At 36.5% G+C, this 23,067-nt stretch overlaps 1 protein-coding gene across 9 annotated transcripts in view; it reads left to right on the forward strand.

Moving 5' to 3' along the window:
• Positions 1-23,067, forward strand: part of HDAC9 (histone deacetylase 9) — an 814,141-nt gene that overhangs the window by 507,683 nt on the left and 283,391 nt on the right. For 8 of the 9 annotated variants that reach the window (XM_084896717.1, XM_084896714.1, XM_084896718.1 and 5 more), the window contains one exon: positions 4,950-7,609. In XM_084896717.1, the coding sequence (XP_084752843.1) occupies positions 4,950-5,264 (315 nt within the window). In that variant the 3' untranslated portion in view covers positions 5,265-7,609. Of the gene's footprint in view, positions 1-4,949; positions 7,610-23,067 lie in introns of those variants that run through there. The other variant, XM_084896713.1, reaches the window with a different exon arrangement.

The following is a 23,067-nucleotide window of genomic DNA, read 5'->3' on the forward strand; positions in this document are numbered from 1 at the left end:
GACTTTCTTAATAAGTAGCCAGAGACTTTCAAATAGTACCAAGTTATCTTTTAAGTATCTTAAATAAGTCAAACCTAGCAGGCAGGTTTTCTGTGACTTTTGCTTGTTAATTTCCCTTGCTGTTGTCACTTGCTAATTTTTCCACATGGGCCAATAGGACTGTTTAAACAAAAACAGCTTTTTCCAAATACCTAAAATAAAAGAAGTGCAGGCTAACACCCTCTACACTTTTATGCTTTTCCATGCCGGCAGCAGGAGGTCCCAGGTATCTATTTTATATTTCGTGAAACTTCACAAAGAGCACATTTTGTTCCCAAGATGGTAAAATAGTGGTAATTATTGTTCACATGGGCATTGGCATTTGTATCATAACCTGGGAAGAAAAGCATCAAAGCATTTCTACCTAATATTAAATTTTCAGATATTTGTGAGAAAGACAACTAAGGAAAAATGGGGGGAAATCCTAGATTTTTGACCCAGGCAATTGGATAACACATCACTCAAATGAGAAAATAGGTAATGGATACGTTTGAGTGGGAGGGGAATAAAGATGATCTTTGAGTATTTAAAATGTTTGGTGCCTATTTGATATTCCAGATCTAAGCAAAGACTTGAAGCACGCAGCTGAACATGCAAGTTTGGAGCTTGGGGGAGACATTGGAATCGTTTATATTCATTCAGTTGTTTCAAAGGAGAGTGCAGAGTGGAAGGGTGTAAACACATCTAGGTTTCTACTCATTTTTGAAGATGATTCGGTTTTTCTCAGGCACGAAGTGTCTTTGTTATAAAATAAAGACTTGAAAAATGTTATAAAATTTCCAACACCAACGTTGTGTACCTACTAGAGGCCCATTGCAGGAAGATTCCTGCAAGAAGATTCCTGCCACCTCTGCCCCACCCTCAGCACTTTCCTTCCTGCAGCTGCTGTCCATTCTCCCACCCGCCACGCTTTCCCTCCTGCCTCTGTCCTGTGCATTTCCTTCCCTCCCACTACCTCTGCTCCCCCACCCCTGCTTTCCCTCCCGCCTTTGCTGCTGCACCAGGCTTTCCCTCCCGCCGCCTTCCCTCTGCATTTTCCCTCCCACTGTCACCCCCCTGCTCTTTCCCTCCCACAGCTGCGGCCACTGCTGCCTCCTTTTCCACTTTCCCTTCCTCTTCCTTCTATGCTGTCTTCAGTCTTCATTCCCTCTGCTTATGCAAATTAACCTCCATCTTTGTTGGGTTAATTTGCATACCTGCTCTGAGTGGCTGGTGGGCGTAGTGGAGTGACGGTTAATTTGCATGTTTCTCTTTAATTAGTGTAGATGTGATCTTCATGCATAAGTGGCTGTTTTATGTGAAGAAACACTTCTTTTTTATAAGCCTACCTCTGAGACCTCTGGGACCACCAATGGTCCACAGACCAACAGTTGGTGACTGCTGCAGCAGTCTGCCCTTAGAAGAGGATCCCTTTGCAATACAGACTTCTTGTCCACTTACTACAGCATCATTCATCTGGGAGTTTTCTCCCTCGGGTTTCCTTCAGTGCATCAGAGACAAGGGAACCGCTGGGAAGCGTGGATTTGTTTCCAGGTTTCCAGGTTGCACTCTAAAAGTGTTACACACAGTTTCCTCCGCATATCCCTGTCAGTGAGGTTGTAAACAGTGACCCAGCTTGATTCATGGATGAAATGATGTGATTTCTGAGCACTCCAGTGACCTCAGATATATAACAGGTCAAATTTTAGGAGATTTTCTGTTAAAATGTACATATGGTATATTCTTTGGAGACTCAGCATTTTGACAGTCCTGGAGATTTTTTGAAGGGCATACTTGCTTTCTATGGGAAATTCCATTCCAGTCACTTCACACAGTTTATCTGGACTTCGGCTACACTGACTCTAGTAATAGTAATCTCTTATTTCAAAGGTGTCTTGTTTTCCTTTCTCAAATGCTTCACCCTTACCAACACGTATTAATAGTCTCTTTAGATTGTCAATAGCTTGGACATTCATGCAGTCATTCTTGACTTTTGTAACAACAAGGATTGCAGTCCAACAGTGTGGATGAAAGCCTGTCTGTTGTGAATTCTAAAGCAACTGGCAAAGGGGAAATACTGACAAGTGAGAAAATTCAAGGAGTTTTACTGTGAAGTTCTATGTGACGGTTTATTTGGGGGGTGGGGGGGTGGGAGTTTATTGAAGAATGGTGAAGATACTGAAAGTGTACAAATGAGAATGCTCCAGCAGAGGAGCAATGTGTGATGGAGGACAGAGGGGATAATTGCAGGAGTGGAGAGATGTGGGGCACTAAGCCAAGGGATTGCCTTGGACAGGAGTGCAGGCATTGCTTTTATTGTAACAGGAAGAGGGTGAATGGGACAGTTGAGTGTCTCTGCTGATGCTTCTGTTTTCTCAGTGAAATGAGAAACAAAGGTCTCAGCAGGGAGTGAGGAAAAGGTCTGGGGTTTGAGGAGAGAGGAGGTCCGTTGAAATAGTCATTGAAAGAGTAGGGGTAAATTAACTAAATAAATGTGGTAGGGTTTGCCAGGGAGCACAGGGCCCATTCGAGGGTGGTGATCATGAATTTGAGGAGAAACACTCAGCATGATTGCAGTTTATTTGTTCATTTGTTTCCTGGCTTACTCAGCTGCTTGGGTTTGGCAGAGATGTATCATTAACCCAGGTTAGAAGTCCTGATTTTGAAAAGAGCGGGTGTTAAGGGTAAGGTAAGGGAGTGTGTTTTAATGATGGAGAATGGGACCTCATCCAGCAAGGAGGGGAGTGAGGGGAGGAGGGGACGAGGTGATGGGCTCTGAGAATGGGGTTGGCCCAATAGCTTTTGGGACCCTCCAGGTTGGAGTCAGAATGGTTGCGGTAAGAATATTCTGAGGATGAACCGGAACAAAGGAGTGGTGTTTGAAATTGAGAGTTAGGTGAGTGTTTAGTTACAGATGAAGACAAGTCTAGGGTGTGATCCTGAGTTGGAGCTGAGTTACAGCAGAGGGCAAGGCTCTGAGAGGCCATGTTGGAACTGGGAAGGAGAAGGAAGAGCAATAAAATAGTCTTCCCTTAGCAGGTGGTATGTGTACCTTCCCCTTGGTTGTTAAATACTCCTGCAGTCAAGCATCCCGAGCTGGAGAAGATGCGGGGCCGCCCTCTGTAAGCAGGGGCCATGACAGGGCATTTCCTGGGCTGTGTCCCAATATTCTTCTGCTAACTTTTCAAGAACGGCCTTCAGGCCCTGGGCTATGACTACACATACCATAGAGGGTGATTTTCTATCTCTTGTCATCTTTACCTTTATTTCTATTCCTCACACACATAACTATTCCTTTCTGCCCGTCTTTCATGGCTCAGGCTACACATAGCTCTTCCTTGGTGAAACCTTCCCTCCCAATTCACATTCCACTCTAGTCCAAGAGTGCTTTGTACATACTGTGCTTTATTTATTTATTTATTTATTTTGCTTTTTTTCCATTTACCATACTAGAAAACAAGAATGAGTTTAGTTATCAGTTTCTAATACTCTCACCTATAAGCCCCATGAGGGCAGGGCGACGGCTGTTTCCCCAGTGCTTACAATGGGAAAGGTCCTCAGCACTCAATAAACTAAGTGCTGCAGAATGAATGAAAACTCCCCATTGTTCCCCCTGCAGTCAGAGTGAAGGGCTTCATCAGCATGTACAGGGCTATTTGAGGATTTTGCCTAAAGAGGTTAGGACACCCTTTGAAGTTTGAACACTTAGGTATTGTAACTATAAAGTGTGTATTTAGTTTTAAAAACAAAGGTAGGTGTGAGTGAGAGGTAAACTTGAATTTTACACAGAATAGTCTGTATTTATGGCTTAACTGGTGGTATTCTGAATGTGCTGCTTATATCATAATTGGCATGCTGTTTACATGGGCACTGACTCAGCGGAAAACTAACCACTTTTGAAAACACAGTTCAAGACCTGCAGATGAGGAGTAAATAGACTCCTGGTCAAATAAAAAGCCCTAAGGGCGGTGAAATCACCTTAGAATTCCATCTACCCCTGTTATACCATGGCATTTTGCTATCGTATAAATTAAGTATGTTATCTGTTATCTTTTTTAATCAGGGAGCAGTTATTGCAGATTAAGTATGATTTAATTTATACGATAAATAAAAGGTCTAGATAATAATTCTCAAATTAAAAAATAATCCCTTGCTTCTTTCCTAATATTTAATTTCCCTTTGGGTATGTTCATAAAACATGTTTAGTTCTGTCAAAGTTGTTTGAAGTTCTGCATATTTTTAAAGCTCCAAACTTCAAAATCAATTATTTCTATGGTTTACAAGAATGTCTAGAAAGGTGTTTCCCAGCTGGTGTGGCTCAGTGGTTGAGCATCAACCTATGAACCAGAAGATCACAGTTCAATTACCGGTCAGGGCACATGCACCAATTTCAAGTTGGGGGGTTTAGGAGGCAGCTAATTGATAATTCTTTCATCATTGATGTTATATATATATATATATATATATATATATATATATATATATATATATCTTCCTTCCTCTCTCTGAAATCAATAAAAAAATATTTTTTTAAAAAGAAAAGAAAAAAAGACAGTGTTTTATCATTTGACCATTTAGGTATAGGAGAATGGAGAAGGACTCTTAGGATTTGTGCTGTCTTTTATAGTGGTTGACATTTGTTGAAAAAATGAGATTTTTTGGGAAAATTTCAGTAGCTTTCCGTTATTTTTCATTACATTTCCTAGTTTGAGGGTGGGGGGAAAGTCCAGGTTTCTTTGGATTAAATTGACTCAGTGTAACCTGTCCTGGTGAAAATTTTATGATTTCCATAGAAAACGTTTATCATTGACCCCTTTTCCACCATTTTCTAAGTGTGTTAAAGAGTCGTTAGAAATCAAAGTGTATTTTGCTGCTCTGTTACCCCCAAGAACTATTGAATTTTGAACCCCTCACCACTCACTCTCTTCTAGCTGCTTTCGAAATCTATTGAACAACTGAAGCAACCAGGCAGGCACCTGGAGGAAGCGGAGGAGGAGCTTCAGGGGGACCAGGCGATGCAGGAAGACAGAGCGCCCTCTAGTGGCAACAGCACTAGGAGCGACAGCAGTGCTTGTGTGGAGGACACACTGGGACAAGTTGGGGCTGTGAAGGTCAAGGAGGAGCCAGTGGACAGTGATGAAGATGCTCAGATCCAGGAAATGGAATCTGGGGAGCAGGCTGCTTTTATGCAACAGGTAATAGGCAAAGATTTAGCTCCAGGATTTGTAATTAAAGTCATTATCTGAACATGAAATGCACTGCAGGTATTGGTCAATGGATATTATTTCCTATCACTGAATAATTTGATTTTAGAGTTTAAGGGTTGTAAGTAATGTGGATATATCTACATAGAGGTCTCTCTCTAAACTGATCTCTATATAGATATCAAGGTTTCATTGAGATTTCACTGACAAGGAAATACCTGCTACACTAAATATTATACTACATGAGTATCCAAGTAATTAACAGGCTTTAAATTCATCCTCAAGCCTGCCACGTCAATTACTTCTAAGGAAAACGAACTCACCATTGTTTTAATTTATCTGTTGAGATCAGTGACTGCTGGATAGGTTCCCAGTCTGATCAATGACACATTCTATTAGTTCTCGATTTTTTTTTTGATACGTAGAATTCAATTTTCACATCATTGTACATAATGTATCATACTTCAGTCTTGCACACTGTTAAAGGTAGTCTGCCCCTTCCTTCCTCTCCCATTTTTGTTAAGTGAAATGTTCTGGTTACCAAGCCAATAGTCCTAAGTAGGTTACTGTATAGATTGCAATTGAAAAATATTAGGAGTAGAGGTGGTTTTAAATACATAGATGCAAAGTACAGCACTATTTTAAATATTACATTATGTCTCACCGAGCACTGCTCATTTTACTTTACCTGTCTTATTTGAGGACTCTGTCTATAAAAAAAAAAAAAGAAAAAGAAAAAGAAAGAAAGAAAGAAAGAAAAAAGATCAAGTGAAGCAGATGCAAATGTGGTAAGAAGTAATGTGCAGCCTATGGTCCAATCAGATACCCTATTGTAGTATCTACGATTATGGAAAACAGAGCAACAGTAAAATTACCATCTGATATGAAGTCAAAATCAAGTTTAAAAGAAGCAAGTATATCATATTTTATTATCATTATCCCTAGGATCTCTTAAGTATAATTCTATGGTGACATGACATGCGCCATACCATTTTGGCAGAATTAGGAAAGTGGGTCCTAACAAGAGAACCTGCTTCTTGATAAAGTACCTTTAGAAGGACTGTGTCCTTTGAAGCTATCAAATACAAACAACTCGGAAGGCAACAGAAGACTGTTTATTTAAGTCACTTCTTTGTCAGGTTCCTGCTGTTCTCCTACAAAAAAGCGGATTCTATGAGGCTGAGCAGGAAATGCCTTGTGGAAACAGGAAGTCCAAGTGATTCATGTGCTGGGGAATGCAGGGGGGAGAAGCGGAGGATAGTGTTTTACTCTTTCTGTTTTTAAAGGGCACTCTATGAATTGATTTATTGTCTAAGAAAATAACACCACAAGTAGGGAAATTGTTAAGGAAGCTTTTCACTGGAACATTTCCTTCAATACTCCCTTTTGATATGTTTACCTTGTTTTATAGGTTTACTTTTGTTAAGCTAGTTAAAGAAGTGTCTTATTAAGACCCTTTAATATGAATAATCCAAATTGACCTAGAATCGTTGTGGAAGTTTTTTTCCCTATTAAAATATTTATATTTCTAAATCCGAGGTATTAAAAGGTGTAGTATCCTGTTTCAAGGGAGATATAGCAGTTTTGCCAAATGTAGACATTGTACAATTGTATGTTCCTGGCACGTGTTGTTTACATTTTGCTGTGACATTTAAAAATATTTCTTAAAATAAGGTTACTGCTAAAGATACATTATCCTTTTTTAAAAAGTCGCCTTTCAAATTAAATTAATATACCTAGAAGTTAGAAAGTTTAAAACTTTTCCATATAATGAAAAAGACCTGATAATTTGACAAATAGCTGTAACACTTCCTATTACCAACATATTTTGATTAGTATAGTCCTTCAGATTAAAATGACTTTTTGCCAGTTATTTTGCATTAAAATATGGCATTCCTAAGATAAAACTGTATATTTTCTCCATCTCATAAATATACATTTTCTTTAAAGTCTTTTTTTTCAATTTCATAAAAAGGGATAGTGCATCTTTTAAAATACATTTTATTTGGGGAGGAACATGTGGCTGAGCAGACTTTTGTATAATATTACTTCAAAGATATGTAATGAAGAACAAAAAAAGCCTATTTTTTATAATGTCACTTGAGAGAGTTTCATCAGTACAGTTGGTGGACGTTAATTTGTTTGAATTTGATATTCTTTGAATTTAATCAAGAAACTACCTGGAACCAGTGAAAAAAAAAGCTGGACTTAAATAATCTTAGAGCTAATTGATAATTGTTTCTTTTAAAATCTACTGTATTTATTATAATTTACACCCTTGATGGTGATCTCTTGTTTTGTGTTGTAAATATATTGTTTGTATGTTTCTCTTCTTGCCTTCTGTTATAAGTCTCTTCCTTTCTCAAATAAAGTTTTTTTTAAAAGATCCCCTTTCATACATATGGCTTTGTGTAAACTTGATATCTAATCGAATTCGAAGCTCATGCAGTAGGTGTCACATACCAAAATACATTGCCATTCTTTGTTGAAACAGGGAAATAAACATATTTTGAGCCGTTACTTCTATGCCATTAAAATAATAAATCCAACAATAATGATTTTAAAGTATTTATGTCAGTCATTATCAAATAGCAAATACAGGTAAAATTTGTTGCATTTTTAATACCCCAGTGTGGCCTTTTCCATGTTATCATTTTGATGTCAATATAAAATTTTATGTAAATAGTTGTCAATTCCTAAGTTTTCTCAAGTAAAAAAAAAAAACCACCAAAAACCTATTTTTAATCAGATTAATGTAATCCCTTAAATATAACAAGCACTCAATAAATATTAATATAAATAATTTATCATGTATTATAACAGTACTACCTACTACAGTGAGATTCTGACCTCTAAGTATAAAGTGACAGTACATAAATTTAAAGAGAAAGGAGTAATTAAATTACCTCACCTTATATGGAAATAATTCTTTAATAGGACTGTGAGAAATAAGGAACCTGACGCAGGTAAAGGGAAGTAGACAGGACACATCCCCCAGGCCATGCCAGTTCTTGTTTCTCTTCTGGTCAATTGCTAGCAAAACTTATTAGCCAATAGTTCATATTGTGTCGCTGTGTATTTGGTTCAATAGGTTAAGAATATTTGTTATATTATCTTTGATTCCCTTCACTAATAGTGTCATACAAATTAAAGTTACTCTAGGTCACAACAGTATTGCCCTAGATCGTTAAGGATACTGGGGCTAATGTCATTGGCTATTATAAAATGGACTATCTTTCCATAATTTGATCAGAACTGTGGGAATACCTTCGGTATAAGTCATGCTTTCCTGAAAATTGCCTTTGGACTGAAAAATTGCAAGATGAGCTAGTTACCAGCCATCCTCAAAAAAGAGATGGAGGAAGCAATTAGATAATGGTTTTATACTTTATGTTTGATTTCCAAAGTGTAAAGTGGCTATTTCAATAAAAATCATCAATCTCAGCTTTTCTGAAGAAAGTTTTTCTTCAGAAAGGTGTGTTTTTTATTTTGGGGATTTTTTTTAACCAGCACAATAAATATCCATTAGATTTCCTTAGTGGAGGTGGCTGCTGAAATGGAGATTGCTGCTTTTTATAGAACTGAGAAAGACAGTCTTTCAAATATTTTTATGTTTCACCTTTCTCTTTTTCTAAAGGATCTAATAAGAAGGAATTAAGACACTACACATTCTTTTGAAACCTAATACTCAACAGATATATAGACAACAGTATTATTTTTAATGTGGCATTTCTTTGTGATTTTTTTTTTCGTTAATGGAAATATGCAGTTGTGGGTATATAATTGTAGGTTGACAATAATAAATAATTAAGGTCTTCAAATTATAACCAATTATAATCAGGAATTCAGAGATACAAGGGAAGGATTTTGAGATTATCATTCCTTTCATAATCTATAATTTTAAAGAGAAAGTATGGGAGAGCAGTCAAGCAAATAAGATAGGATATTGGAAATGTAACTTTTTAGAACCTGCCGATTTATAAAGGTTTCTATTCTCATTTTATTTAAAAAAACAAAAACAAAAAAACAACAAAAAAAAAACTTCTTAAAGGCTAATAAACTGTAGGGTTTGGACAATGGAAAATTGGGGGATCATCTTGATTTATAAAAAGACAACTAAATTTAACTATTGCAAACATACAGGGTACCATGTTTTGTTTTCAGTACCTTGCATCTGTTAACTAACTGAGTCCTCACAACAACCTTATCAGGTAGGTATTTTTGTCCCATTGTAGAGTTGAGGGCACTGGGTCACAGGGAAGTTAAGGTCAAGGTCACCCAGTTAGTGACACTCTCATCTGAACCCAAGAACCCAGGCACTAGAGTCCTTGTTCTCAAACTTTACCACCACACTGTATATTGTGCGACATCCTTTTACTTGTCCAAGTTTATTAGTACGTTATCCCTCCCACCCCTTTTCTCTGTCCATCAGCATTTTCAAACTGTTTTGAATCAGTTTTCTCTTTTTAATCATTGCTGTAATTTATGAGATTAGGACTCTTATTTTTTTCCTAATTCAAAGATGAGAGATCTAATTTTTGTTAACATTGAAATCTTTTAGAATCCTGAAAATCTGTGAGATTATTTTTTCTGATCAAAGCAGTCCTAGGCTGGTGTGGAAAGGATGGATCCTTGGAATTAACTCTTTGGAGGAGAAAAGGAGAAAAGATTTTAGAAAGCTCACAGCTTTTCTTCACCACTTTTTTACCTTCATTCCCCAACCAACGCTAGGAAACTCTAAACCATTAGGATGCTGCCTTTTAACAACTTTTTTTTTAACTATTAGGGATGCACTGGATATAATCATTTTGACCTAAGGTAGGCTCTATAAAACGTTGTGAAATGGGAAAATGGGGACTTAGTTCTAGACCTCCCAGGTGATTAATTGAAAGGAGCTTAAATATCCTCTTGAATGAAGTTGTTGACAGTCCAGTTCTGATAAACCTCCCAGAGGTTCTTATTCGGATGTCCTGACAGGGATCCCAGAAATTTACATTTTCAAGCTTTTGGGGAGAGTCTGACTCAGAAACTGTGTTCTGGAAGTGACCAGGAGACCTCGCCCACTTCCTGAAATACAGCCTGATTTTTCATAGCTATTACCTACCATTCCTGAACTCTGATTCATAGTTCTCAAACTACTAGATTATCTCAGATGTCTTGTATGTTATTCTGTCCCATCTGCATTTTAACTCCACTGTAGGTTATCCTCCCTATATTTACTGCTCTTCCTTCTTTGATAATATTTGTTCTTTTTGCTTATTGTTTTCTTCAAATTTAAACAATTCCATAACCTATTTGTAGAGCATTAATCCACCAAACTTGGCAAATTATTTTTCTTCACAAGTTGTGAGCTGTTCTTATGTATTTTTTAATTGGGATAAAATTTATATAAACTAAAACTCACCATTTCAGTCGTTTTAAAGTGTACAATTCAGTGGCTTTCGTATACCCATGATGCTCTTCAGTCTTCTCTACTGTCTAATTCCAGAACATTTTCATCAGTTCAAAGAAGTCCTATACCCATTAGTCAGTCACTCCCCATTCCCTTCTCCCTCCAACCCTGGTAACTGCTAATTTACTTCATGTCTCTGTGAATCTGACTACTGTGGACATTTCATATAAATGAAATCAATATGTGGCCTTTTGTGTGCCTGGCCTCTTTCACTTTGCATAACATTTCCAAGATTCATCCATGTGACAGCATATATCAGTACCTCATTCTCTCTTAGGGCTGAATAATATTCCATTGTATTGATATGCTATAGCTTGTTTATCCATTGGACACTGGATTGTTTTAATTTGGGGGCTATTCTGAGCAATGCTGCTATGAACATTCATTCATGTGCAAGTTTTTTTTTTGTGTGTGTGTGTGTGTGTGTGTGTTAATATATGGTTTCAGTTCTCTTGGGTGAAATTGCTGGATCATAAGCTAACTCTGTTTGCCTCTTGAGGAACCCCCAAATTATTTCACACAACTGCCTCTTTTACATTCCCACCAGCAATGCAAGAGGGGTTCCAATTTCTCCACATCAACTCCAATACGTGTAATTGTCCTCCCTTTTTTTGTAGCTACACTAGTGGGTGTAAAGTACTAGCTCACGGTTGTTTTGAATTTCTATTTCGCTAATGATTAATAATGTTGAGCATCTTTTCATTTAGTTATTGGCTGGTTGTACATTTTCTTTGGAGAAATCTCTATTGAAGTCCTTTGCCCATTTTTGAATTGCCTTGCTTGTCTTTTTGTTGTTGAGTTGCAAGTATTTTTAAATATATTCTGGGTACCAGGCCATTATCAGATATATGAATTGCATACATTTTCTCCCATTCTGTGAGTTGTCTTTCATTTTCCTGATAAGTGGCCTTTGATGCACAAACATTTTTAGCTTTATTGAAGTCTAATTTACTAATTTTTCTTTCATTGCTTATGCTTTTAGTGTCATATATAAGAAACCATTGCCAAATCCACTGCCACAAAGATATACACCTATGTTTTCTTCTAAGAGTTTTATGGTTTTAGCATTACTTTTAGGTCTTTGATCCATTTTGAGTTATATACATTATTTTGTAAATATATACTTCCATGTATTTGAGTTATTTTTAGAGATAAGAGCTTAATAATTCTTGGACTCCATTATCTCATGCATGAGCTATTTTCCTGATTCCTAGTTTTGGTTTTGCTTCTTTGTCTTACTGTTGCTGCTTCTTATTGCTTCCTAGCTTTTTTCTCTTCCCAATGAATCACTTAAATCCTGCAATCTTGATGTTTATTATATTTCATATAAACCAAAGAAAAGATAAAGTTTCTTTTTCTTTTAAGAAATGCCTTTTATTCTGGTGACCTTTTGAAACTAAATTTGAGTTATTTTTCATTTATATGGCTTTAAAATTCTACCCTGGTTACCCTATTTTATGTCACTTTGCACTTAGTAAGTTTTCTGTTGAACTGATGTTCACATCTCTGCTTTGAACTTTGACAGAATTTCTGCCAAGACTGGTATATTGTACTGTCCAAACCGGTAGCCACATGAATCTATTGAGAATTTAAAATATGACTGGCACAAACAACATGTGTTTTAAATGTAAAATATACCAAAAACTTCAAAGATATAGTATAATACATATATATATTCCTATCTAAGTAACAAATATATATTGATTAAATATTAAAATTATAATAATTATAATTATAATATTACATATATAGATTACATATTAAAATTATAATATTTAACATTTATATATAACATTATAAGATGAAAGCCAATCATGTTATATAATTGGCTTTCATCTTACCTGTTTTCTCTTACTTTATTAATGTAGCTACTAGAAAATTTAAGGTTGCATATATGCTTGCATTTGTGATTCACATATTTTCTATTGTGAATGCTGCTTAGATTGTATTCCTCTCATTTTTAGTTATGTTAATAGATCTCACACATTCCTTTGGAAATAAGTGGGCTATAAAACCTGAGAAAAATACTATTTGCTCTTGCCAATATCTTTCATAAAGGCAAAAATGCTAGTATTGGAGGAAATCTGTGGCATCTTAATGGTTTAAAGGTTTAAAGATTTCTTTCTTCTTTATCTCAAAGGCAACTCGCAGTCTACCAGATGTTTTATTCACACTATCAGTTGAAAGGACAAGTCACTTATTGCTTCACTCTCATCTCCAAGTTAGTAAATTCATCGTTTGTAAAATGGGCTATTTTTTTCAGCTCTTCCCTTTCTGTCAGTGGAACCACCATTTAGACTCTGGATAAGTTATCATGAAATCCTTTCTTTTTATCTCCTCTTCATTTTTTATAAGCAGTTAGTACTCCTATTTCTGATTTGAAAGCCATCATATAGTTTCATTTTCTCTTTGGCTATACTTTCTCTAGTCTCTACCTTAATACTAAAGTGAATTTATCCTATATAAAGAAAAGGGTAATATGCAAATCCACCGAATGGTGGAATGAGCAATCTCTATGATGCCCATCAGGGGGCAGACACACATTGCAGGAGCTGCCCCCTGGTGGCCAGTGCACTCCCTCAGGGGGAGTACCGCTCAGCCACAATTATGATTTTCCATAATTTACCTTCTATATGGGTCACTGATGATTGCTTTTATTGTAATATCTGAGATATATTTTGGTAAAAAAAAATACAATGTATTATTTAGCACATGAATTTTTCTACATCAATGTGTTCTGTTGGAAAAAAAAGACAAAGTGATTCCAATTAATCTTAGAAAGTGAATTGACCTCATCTTTTTGCAGATTTATATAAAGAAAACTGTGGAAAAAATTAAAGTGTTGTTTTGACTACATATGCACTGAATTTGAAGAGTGGCATTTGTTTGTGATTCATGTGTGGAACTGCCTTAGAGACACCCCTGCCTGGTGGTCACAGTGCTTATTCTGTAGGACTTCAGGAGTTTCAATGTTATTGTCTATTCCCAACTCTACCTAAAGCAAATTGCGTGGTTCTGCCAAGCGTCGGTTTACTCACTTGTTAGATGTGACCACTGTGATTTTTTCATCGGGGTGTTGTTTCTATACGTAATATGTATGGCATCAGAATTCGAACTGAGGAAAAATGAGCAAGTGCAGATGCTCCTTGACTCTCAGTGGGGTTATGTCCAAAGAAACTCATCGGACATTGAAAATATTGTAAATCAAAAAATGTATTCATACTACACCTTAGAGTACCTGTGGTTCACCCTCGTGATCACTGGTCCCTGCTGCCCAGCATCACGAGAGTGTCCTATTCCATACCTCTCGCCCAGGGAAAGGTCAAAATTAAAGTAGGGTTTCTACTATGTGAGATCAATGGCTTTCACACCATGGTGAAATCATAAGTCAGACCGTCGTAAATCAGGGGCTGTCTGTACTCAGCTCTTCTGTGTTTTTGCTTGTTACCAAATGCTCTAAGAAGCTTTCTTATTTTTTTCAGGAGATAGGTGGGGGAGTTTTCTCTGTCTCCAGTTTGATGAATGTTAAACCAGTTCCATCTGGGAGTAGGAACACCTAAGATGATTTCTTGATCTTAAATAAATCACTCCCTGATTTTGAATAGTCATCGGTTCTCCTTCTAATACCTTCATTCAATGTGATAAAGAATAAGTCTACCTTATGTTTTTAGCACCTGACATGCTTTGGTCATGGTGGAGGTAATATCAAATCCCTCTTTATTTATTTATATTTTACCAATTAAAGCAAACTTAACATTCAGTTTACTGGCCCGTATTTTAAATGGTTTGATTTTTGCTTCATTGCTTGAGTTATCTGACAAACTGGTGAAAACATACAACTTGATTCCTTTGTTTTTGAATTTTACTTAAATCATTCAAATTTTAAGTATCTCCATGTATTTTATACCTTCATATATGCAGAGTGGTTAATTCTCAGTACAGTATTTTTCTAGCTATGAAAATAAGTTAAAAAAAATTCCCTGGGAGAGACTCTCCCAGAAATTAAACAATGTCCAATTTCTAATCTCCTGGGAGTCTTTCCCATAATAAATTGAATTAAACTTTTGAAATGATATTTTTATTTTGTGTTAGCTCCCTCAATCTTATTGCTTTTTAATCTACTTTATTGAAGTGTAATTCACATTCAAAAATCCACTCCTTATATATGTACAGTTTGATGAATTTTCACAAGCGTGTACACCACCATCTAGATACAGAATATTTCTATCATTCCAAAGAGTTACCCTGCTGCTCCTTTTTAATCAAGTTCCCACTCCCACTCCCCACAGAGGCCCAGGCAACCATTCATCTGTTTTTTGTTACTGGGCGTTTGCTTTGATTTTTCTAACATTTCATATAAATACATTATATAAAAAGAGTCTGTGATATTTTCTGTCTTGATTTTTTTTTTCATTCAGAAAATGCTCCTAGATTCTTACATGGATGTATCCATAATAGGGTCTTTTTTATTGCTGAATAGTGTTTCATTATATGGATATGCCACAATTTGTTTACGCATTCATCTATTGATGGAAATTTTGGTGATTTCCAGGTGTGGGTGATTATGAATAAAGCTGCTCTGTATTTTCTATACCAGTCTTGGTAGACATTTATTTCTTTGGGGTAAATATCGAGAAGGAGAATAGTTGAGTATTATGCTGTTTGTTTAACTTTGTAAGAAACTGCAGAGTTACTTTTGATTGCTTATTACTTTACATTCTCATTAACAATGTACATAGAGTTCCTGTTTCCAACACTTGGCATTGTCAGGTAATTTTTAAATGTTATGAATTCTAGTGGACGTGGGGTAGAATCTCAGTGTGGTTTTTGTGCTGTGTTATCTCCCTTAATGTTATCTTTTCGTGTGCTGACAGGCAATTTGTGTATCTGATTTGGTAAATTGTGGATCCCGCTATGTTACATGCTTTTTATTGGAGTGTCTTTTTATTACTGATTATAAGGATAACATATATTCTCCATTCAATCCATTTCTAGATATATATTATATGTTGCAATTTTTTTTTACCTGACCCATAGCTTATCTTTTATTATGAAGAACAGAATGTTTTAATGTTGATGGATCCCATTCCATCAATTTTTTCCTCTATGGTGAGGGCTCTAGTGTCCCATCTAAGGAAGATTTGTGTTTATGTTTTCTTCTTCTAGTTAGTTTTTACATTTAAGGCAAAGCCATTCTGAGCCAGATAATTTTGTGTATGATGTGAAGAAAGGTACCCGAATTTTTCAGCTCTAGTTTTTAAAAAGAGGTTGTCTTTGTTCATTTGAATTATTCTAGTGCCATTTTTAGAAATCAATTGAAAACATATATGTGACCAAATTACTGAACACTTTCTTTTATTCCATTGATCTATATGTCTAACACTACCATTACCACAGAATCTGGAATACTATTGCTTGCTTTATAGCAAATCTTAAAATCAGATGGTGTATTTTAGGTGCCAGATAATTTAAATTTGTTGTATTTCTTTAAAGATGGTTGATCATGACGAACCTCTTAAAACTTTAAGTTCTGTTGGAGCAGGTCTACAGTAGCCTTCTCTCTCTCTCTCTCTCTCTCTCTCTCTCTCTCTCTCTCTCTCTCTCTCTCTCTCTCTCACTTAACTGTGAGTTCTCTGGACCTTATTGATTGTCCTGTGTGTTTACAAAGATTTATCAGTCTTAGCCTAGAGCCTTGGGACAGGAATGAGGATGCAGAAGGAACATGGGATCCAGTAGAGGTGTGATGGAATCAATGCATTTATGGGCAGGGCAGAGACAGAGAGATGGCTTAGCTCACTGCTACCGGTAGGCCTGGCTTCACTTTAGAAGCTGGTCACTTATTGGCTCTGACCACATCAGTTCTTTTTTGTGGGTTGACCATTTTCTCCCAGGCTTTTGATTTCCTAGATATTTGATTATCTTTACATTCAAATATTAATTTTGAAGGTAGACATGGAGAAACAAACATTAAGAATTATGTATTGATTTCTGGCATGGTACACAAACAGACTGAATGGGCATTGCTAACCCAGGCACATTAGCTAACATTTTGTCATCTTAAAGTTATATGGAATAAACAAAAAAAAAAAACAATAATACTAATGAGTTTTCAAAATTTCAGTTTAAAATTAAATTGTTTTCTCTCTTTCTTTCATTGAATGCCCCTGAATTGGATGTGTTTTTATAGTTAAAGATCATATAGACTGTAATTTTATTAAGTCATGGTCCATTAATGCAGTCAGCTCTTTCATATGGCAAGAAATAATAAATCTAGTGAAAATTCTTAGATTCAAGTTAGAAAGGCATGAATAATGGACTATTTATAACATCTGAATAATGGCTACCATAAATGTCATTTTCACCAAAAACCATATTGAGTGCCACTTACATTTTGTATATTAAATTAGATATTTAATGTATGTCATATAATTCTGTTTAAGCAAATAAGCCATATTGTGCACTGATTCTGGATTTGCTATGTCTTTAAGTTAAAATTACATTGCAATCCTCTGATTTAGGATTCCTATGAGAGAGCAGTTTCCTTGTCTTTATTTTTCCACCATAATGCTTCTAAAATAACAATTACTATTTTAGAGTTCCCATTCTTTACATTGAATTCAGTGCTAATGAAAACCCTGATTGGTAAGCATTAGTAGTATCTACCAACCCACAGAAAGTCTTCTAGATACATACAGGTATGGATTTGTTTAAAATTATATTGTCTTACACAAAAGCCTAGAACTGTGGTTGGCAAACTGCGGCTCTCAGCCACATGTGGCTCTTGCCAAAACCGGTTTGGCTCAGTGGATAGAGCCTCGGCCTGCAGACTGAAAGGTCCCAGGTTCATTTCTGGTCAAGGGCATGTACCTTGGTTGTGGGCACATCCCCAGTAGGGGGTGTGCAAGAGGCAGATGATCAATGATTCTCTCTCATCGATGTTTCTAACTCTCTGTCCCTCTCTCTTCCTCTCTGTGAAAAATCAATAAAATATATTAAATAAAAAAAAGAAAAGAAATTTGGCTCTCAAAAGAAATTTGAATTGTTGTACTGTTGATATTTGGCTCTGTTGACTAATGAGTTTGCAGATCACTGGCCTGGAACTACAATGACAAACTTAGAGGAAAGTATGTTATTGGATGAGAAATTGTGGGGAACATAGGAGAAGAGTTTTCTCAATAGATTCTTAAGACTTCATGCCTTTTTGTTTTTCAATTTATCTCTTCATTTTCAGTTGGGTAAAGGGGAGGTGGTATACAAAACTGATGGGAAGTGAGCAATACAATTTTATTTTAACTTTGACTCGGAAGTGTTGAGGTTTTGAGTTGATTTGATGTAAAAAGGCGTCCTTAAAGCAATCAGGATATTGGCTCAAGTTAAAGTGTTGGTGGCGGGGCTTTCTTTTTCATCCTCTCTAATTACCACAGACTTTTGGATGGCTCCTAAAGGGAACTGGGAAGTCCTCACACACTTGGCAAGTCCAGGCCCCAGGAGTTTATGTGGCTATGCAGCTTCTGAACCTCGGACGGTGTGTGGATACTGTATATTTTTTAATGGTTCCATTTTTCCCTGACTTGTATAAAAGATTTACTGTTACAGTTTGTGTGTGGCCAGGCAGTGGCATATGGAAAAGCTGTTTCCTGCTATTTAATTTAATTAGCCCCATCACGTGCCAGCCTTCGGGCATGTCACGCTGGACCTCTGAGGCTCTTTGTCTGTCAAAGAGATGGACAATATCATGGCTTTGTTTGGTCGCTGGGCATGCTACAGATAAAGCCACTGAGATTTTGACTGTTTGTTTAACCAAATCTCTGCATTTTTACCATTTGGCTTTGATTTTCTTTTACAAAAATACATGACATTTTGGCCTTGGGAAGGTGCAAAATAAATACTGAGAAGCTGAGGAAGAGTAGTTGCTCTTTGTGGTTTGATATAGTGCTGAGAATATTGCTATTTTCTAATCAGAAACTTTTAGTTATTTTCTTACTGGTGTGTTAGTAGAAACTCAAGATAATCATCATGGAATCGTTTTAACTCAAACTTAGCTGACAAACTGTCATTTTTAATCAAGCCTCCTTTTTTTTTATTCATGTACTATAATTTGATGTGATTTCTTCACCTTGACAAATCTCCAAATCTTTCAGTACATTTATTGTGGAAGAAAGAAATATTTTTTTTTATATTCTGGATGAGTATTTCCTAGTTTTGTTTTGTTCTCACAGAAATGACAGTGGTTAACACCTTTATTCAATTCAAGAATTGTTCCCTCTAGTTTAGTCTCTATTAGAAGGTCAAAGATAGTTTTCATTTTTTTCTTTTTTAATTGCTATGTTCATAATTTAAAAATTCTCATTAATCATATGCCATGATTATGTCCCTAATATTTTTCAAGATTTAAAATTAGTCAAGAACTTATGAAAATGAACAGAGGATTAAAAATATATTCTGTAGTTTAGGGATCTGATATGCAATGGGGACCTTTGCATATATTTCCAGCTTTTTTAACAGCAACTTCCTTAGTCAATGTGACTTGTCCAAGGTGATAAACTTCTTTGAAGAGCTACTTTTAAAATTAGATGTTCCAGATCTAAGATTCTTAAATAATTGAGACACATGCACAGTTTAGAATGGCAAGAGGATTTGCACGTGGACTTCATAAGGCACAGAGAGAGTTAAATTAATTTAGTCACACAGAACATCCCGTCATTGTGTCCCACTGTGTTAGGTGCCAAGACAGAGACCGTACCCTCTGACACTACTTGGCCTCTGGAACAGCCCAGGGGACCTGCCCTGAATAAGTGACAGTCAGCCTCAAAGGAAATACCCTCATCCAAGAGATAATAGACCTGTTCCTTTTCAGTAAATTAGGAGTTTTTAAGAGAATTATTGTAGATTTGACTTTGACACAGTGGGCCAATTAGGTCCTTACCTTTGATAGTTTTTAACTTAAAAAAAAAAGTAAAGGGATAAAAGAAAAGGAAATGAAAACCCAAATATGTAAATCCCCTTAAGCAACACAATTTTTAAGCATAATTTACATTTATCATACTGACATTTCTAAAGATCCCATCGTTCATGTGGCCACCACCAAGCACTTCTTCCTCTACATGTGCTACTTGGACCTTGTTTTGTTTAAGGACAAGCAGATGTCACCAACAAAGTGAAAGCTGTGCTGTTTATCTCCTCATGATTATCATCATCAGTTCTTCAGTCCCATTGTACTCCGATTTTCAACCCCTGAGCCTATTTTCAGATTCATTTTTGTATTCCATAGTTTTTATATTATATATGGTTGATCTTTTATTTTTATTTTATTGTAAATTCATATTTAAAGTGTCTCTTTTTCTGAGGGCACACACACACATCACCATGCATTGGGTTCTGAACAAGGTAGTATCCATTTAAGAAAATTCACTTTGATGGTAAGTTTTTAAGTATAAATATATTTTTAATATTGAGACACACCCAGATCCTCTATAAAAAGAAATAAACTTATGGCAGGAATATGGTAATTCTTCATAAAGCTCTGCTTTTCAGTATTGATGTTTTATTGAAAGGGTTATGCAGTATAATATGACTGAGGTTGAAATGGAATTATATTGAGGGGACTGTGAATTCCAAACTAGAGACCTGCTTAAGAGGAAAGCATATCATTATTAACTTAAAGGAAAACTCTTGCTTGAATATAGGTATTAAAATTGTACAACTTGATTTCTTCTAGAAAATGGAACCCTTATAAAATCCTTTTTTTTTTTTCTTTTACAAAAACTTTCACTTTGGTGAAAGTACTTGTGCAATTTCAAATAGGCAAAAACTGGGTCAACAGAGTATTTATAATTATACTTGTGAAATAATTGGACTTCTAGCAAACAATTCACATTTTTTTTACATATCAACATACATTGTTTTTCATATCCTCTTTCTTATGGGTGTGTTAACTATGTGTGTAAATTGGCCAGTGTCCCTCATCTATCCTTATTTATAATTGCAGCTTAACTTAATAAACCGTAATAGTTCAGACCAAGTCAATAAATGTGTACTGAACAACTACACGTGCCTGGGACTTCTGCCAGGGACTCAGAGGTGACCAGAGAATATAAGCTAATGAGGTAGCCATATGGACTTCAAAATTTACAGTTGCCTTGAGAAATGGACAGGTAAACAAATGAAGAAAATCAAGTAGCATTTATGCTGCCATTGTAATACACACACACACCCACCCACACACACACACAGACTAGAGGCCCATTGCAGGAAGAGATGTGTACAATAGGCCTTCCTTCCCTTGGCTTCCAGCACCAGTTTTCCTCCAGTACGTGGGACCCAGGCCTTTGCTCCGGCCAGAGTCTGCAGTCTTCCTCTTCGCTGCAGTCAGAGTGCCACTCCTGTAGATCCCTTTACCCCCTCCCTCTCAAAGCAGCTGGGCATCCATCATCTTTGGCCTTCTAATTTGCATATTCACTCTCATTGGCTGTGGGCATAGTGGAGGTATGGCTGATTTACATGTTTGTCTATTATTAGGTAAGATAGATAGATAGATAGATAGATAGATAGATAGATAGATAGATACATACATACATACATACATACATACATAGATGTCACAAAATTTGTGTATGTCTTGACCAAAATCTTACATCTTCTAGGTTGCTGAACTAAGATCCAAAATCACATCCATTGTCCAGATTCCTTCCAATAACCATTGCTACATGCGGGTAGAAAAGACGGAAAGTGCCTACACTACAGCTAATTGGCCTCTGCCAAATTACTTCCATTGGTAATTATAATAATTGACATTTTTATTTGTCTTATGACAATGAAAATAAATTTATCAAAGAGACTGCCTACTTTTTTTTAAAAAAAAGAAGACGAGGGCTTTTTTGGTTTTTCTTTTACTTATTCACTAAAAAGGGAGAATATTGCAGGCAGAAAGAAAATTTTTAATTCTTATATTGTTATAAGCTGGTTATCAACATTGGAGTCAAGATATGGGGGTTGAGTTTTCTACATGTGACTTATGTTAATATTAGAGGCCCAGTGAGCCATTGAAACCCTGTGAGGAGGCACTCCCTAGGGGCCAGGACCTGGCCCTGACCATCGCACCTGCCACTGCCTTGTGTCAGCTGGTGCTCCTGTGTGTTGAGACTCCACTCTGGCCCATCCCCAGCTCCAGCCTTCCCATAGCCGCTGGGGTTGGACCAGTGGGGCAGGGGGCAGCACGAAGTCCCCTCCCACCCATCTTTTTCTCACAGCTCCTCCTGAGTGGTTGTGATGCATCTTCCTCCTGAGCAGTCGAGATGCCCTGCTAATTAGCATAATATATATTTTATTGATAGTTTACAGAGAGGAAGGGAGAGAGGTTAGAGAGTTAGAAACATTGATGAGAGTCATTGATGAGCTGCCTCTTGCACTCCCCCTAATGGGGATGTGCCCCCAACCAAGGTACATGCCCTTGACCTGAATCAAACCTGGGACCTTTCAGTCCCCAAGCCTCTGAGCCAAACCAGTTTAGGCTCTTTTGTGGTTTTGATTTGCATTTTCCTGATGCTTAGTGATATAAAGCATTTTTACATATGCATCTTGGCCATTTGTATATGTCTTTGAAGAAACATCCATTTAAATCCTTTGCACTTTTTTTTTTAATCAGGTTATTTTTTGTTGTTGTTGATGTTGAGCTGTTGGGATTTTTTTATACATTTTCATTGTTAATTCCTTATTGGATATATGATTTGTCAATATTTTCTCCAATTCTCTATGTAGATTGCCTTTATACTTTGCTAATTATTTCCTTTATTGTAGAAATTTTTTTAAGTTTGATATAGACCCATTTGACAAATTTTATCTTTATTGCCAGTTATTATGGAACTGTTTTTAATTTTCAAATTTTATTTACTCTAAAATAAGAGAGCAGCATTATGCTAAGCGAAATAAGTCAGAGAAAGATAAATAACACATGATCTCTCTCATTTATGAAATATAATGAACAACATAAACTGACGAACAAAAATATATCCAGAGGCAGAGAAGAATCGAACAGACTGTCAAACTTCAGAGGGAAGGGAGTGGGGGTAGGCAGGGATCAACCAAAGGACTTGTATGCATGCACATAAGCATAACCAATGGATACAGACACCAGGGGGGCGAGGGCTTGTGCTGGGGTGTGGGGGTGGCTGGGAGAGGTCAATGGGGGAAAGAGGAGACATATGTAATACTTTATTTTTTTAAAAAATATATTTTATTGATTTTGTACAGAGAGGAAGGGAGAGAGATAGAGAGTTAGAAACATCGATGAGAGAGAGTCATCGATCAGCTGCCTCTTGCACATCCCCTACTGGGGATATGCCCGCAACCAAGGTACATGCCCTTGACCGGAATCGAACCCGGGACCCTTTGGTC

The sequence above is a fragment of the Pipistrellus hanaki genome (assembly GCF_964339955.1).
Source record: "Pipistrellus hanaki genome assembly, chromosome: 10".
Taxonomy (NCBI): domain Eukaryota; kingdom Metazoa; phylum Chordata; class Mammalia; order Chiroptera; family Vespertilionidae; genus Pipistrellus; species Pipistrellus hanaki.